General features: G+C 37.4%; 1 protein-coding gene across 1 annotated transcript in view; it reads left to right on the forward strand.

Moving 5' to 3' along the window:
- Positions 1 to 211: 211 nt before the first annotated feature.
- stradb (STE20 related adaptor beta) overlaps positions 212 to 2415 on the forward strand; it is a 12586-nt gene continuing 10382 nt past the window's right edge. Inside the window, exons 1-3 of the mRNA XM_016465939.1 lie at positions 212 to 424; positions 1421 to 1491; positions 1618 to 1679. Of these exons, the coding sequence (XP_016321425.1) occupies positions 1668 to 1679 (12 nt within the window). The 5' untranslated portion in view covers positions 212 to 424; positions 1421 to 1491; positions 1618 to 1667. The remainder of the gene's footprint in view (positions 425 to 1420; positions 1492 to 1617; positions 1680 to 2415) is intronic.

Genomic DNA, 2415 nt, shown 5'->3' on the forward strand with positions numbered 1-2415 from the left:
AATGTTTTTGGGGGGGGGGGGGGGCATACTCTATGTCTGCTTCACAAAACTCATTACAAGCCAAATTAGATCTGTGTCTGAGGAACTCATTACAGGGATAAATATCGTTAATAATTTTAAACTGAATCCTAAATGATTATTGAAATGGTGTTTTTATTATGCACACCCTTACGGCGTGCGAGAGCGACTTTTATTATGTAAATATCTCCGAAACGTCAAGCGTGGCGCGTGATCAGCTGGGACTGTGAAGAAAAGCTTTGGCAAGTCAATTTAGAAATGTTATTGGTAAATGTGAGAGGCGCTGCGTGATTTTTCCTCATACGATAAAACTGTGATGTGACCGAAGTAACGTTAACTGCCCAGAACTGACGCCCGCCGTCAAAATCAATTTACAGCAGAACCTCCATCCACATGCATAACAATGGTGAGTTTTTGTTACAGCTGGCTTTGAGCTTCTCACCAAACTCTGAAAATGATTGCTATGCATAATATTGGAAAATAATAGTCATGTAGTACGTGCGAATAATGTTAATCCTTCATTATTAATGTTATGTCAAAAATCTCTACTACAGTCACCAAATGCATTAATGCACCATTAAACATAATTCATATGAAACAGGGTGGATTTAATATTGAAGTCCAGCTTATTTTAGACCCTTCTAGTGCACCGTTACTCTTTGCAAAATATTTTTTTGTTCTTAACCCTGTTAACCTACATGCAATCACTGTCAAGGACTAGGAAGGACACCTTCTGTCAGTTGCTCTGATCATGTCATAGTTAATATTTAACATATCATCTAATTTGGGCACGCATGTTTATGCATATCTATTTGTTTGCTGTATTGTGCACCAATATAATATACATGATTTATTTTATTTACAATTGCAGTTTAACAAACAAAGAGACCTCATCTTGAGCTACATACATTCAATAATATTTAATAATTTTCTTTCTTTTTAATATAAAGTGTAATCAGGCAAGCATGAACTCATTTCGATGCCGTTAATATTAATTACATAACAACACAAAATGGACAGTAGTTCCCAATGTCATCAGAGCTGATGCGTCCAGACAGATATGACATCCTATCAAGTGATATAACTGAAGATGAAGATGATGATGATGAGGATGTCATGAGCAGAGAGGAGATCAGACTCATACAGTTGTTTAAGCAGAGCCAGACACTGATTCTGGTTGCTCTGTTCATGGACACGGCGTCTAGTACAGGACCAGAATATGGATGCTGCTTTTCAGACAAGATGCATTTGAAATCAGACTATTAAGAAACTATAGAAATAGTTCTGTAAGCTTAGAAAATAGAGATGAGATGCTTTGGATCTAGATGATATGTAATGCCATTTAAGCCCTGAAAATCTGGTATGTGCTTGAAAGCTTCTCCGGTGATGGTTTGCTTCATAGGACTCTAATGGAGCAGCGTAAGATGAGATGAAGTCTGTGTGTTTTACGCAGTGAAATCCGAGCAAAGCCAGGTAAGCGAAAAACATTTTGCTTTTCGGGCAAATTTTCTTGCAATGAAAAATGTAGCGTGGAAACAGCCAGAAAACCACTGCAGGAGTGTTTTTGCAGATGGACTCATTGTTATTCACTGTCTCCAGAATCGGATAAATGAACTCCAGTGAAGCATCAGCTCAGCCAAAAGCACCTCATGTCGTTTCTGGTGAGAGTCAAATCTTTGTTTGCGCAAAGCTCAATGCATTCTGTATTTCATGCTTTCTGTGTTTATTTCTGGGTATCAGAATGTGTTTGCATGAGGATTCTGGGTTTAGTGTTCAGTATAGTAGTAGCGCTTTAGGGATGTTTTTTGTAGGCTGAAGATGTTCGCTGAACAATATCCATGGCCTGATTATTCTCTATTCCCTAGATATCAGCACATTTAATAATAAACATCCTCATTAATATCACCGATCCTCCACCTCACCTCTTAATCCAGGAGGCTTGTGTCAGTGTCTCGCTCATAAAGAAATGTTCTGGTTTCAATAAAGGTTCTTTAAGCATGACTTGTTTGTAGAAACAAACAAAAGTTGGGTTGTTTCTCTCGATAATGCATAAATAAATGCTGTCAAAATGATTAACAGCTGTTAAAAACATTTTAATTTTGCATTGTTTGCATTGTTGCATTTCATAAAATAACATTTAGACATCAAAACCTGGGGTAAATTACAGTAAGTGTGTCATCATGTGTCTTTTTAATGAATAGTTCACCCAAAAATGAAAATTTGCTGAAAATGTACTCACCCTCAGGCCATGCAAGATGTATATGAGTTTGTTTCTTCATTGGGACAGGTTTTGAGAAATGCAGCGTTACATCACTTGCTCACCAATGGAGTGAATGGGTGCTGTCAGAATGAGAGTCCAAACAGCTGATAAAAACATCACAATAATCCCAATAATCC

This window comes from Sinocyclocheilus anshuiensis, unplaced genomic scaffold (assembly GCF_001515605.1).
Source record: "Sinocyclocheilus anshuiensis isolate Anshui unplaced genomic scaffold, SAMN03320099.WGS_v1.1 scaffold1346, whole genome shotgun sequence".
NCBI classification, from domain to species: domain Eukaryota; kingdom Metazoa; phylum Chordata; class Actinopteri; order Cypriniformes; family Cyprinidae; genus Sinocyclocheilus; species Sinocyclocheilus anshuiensis.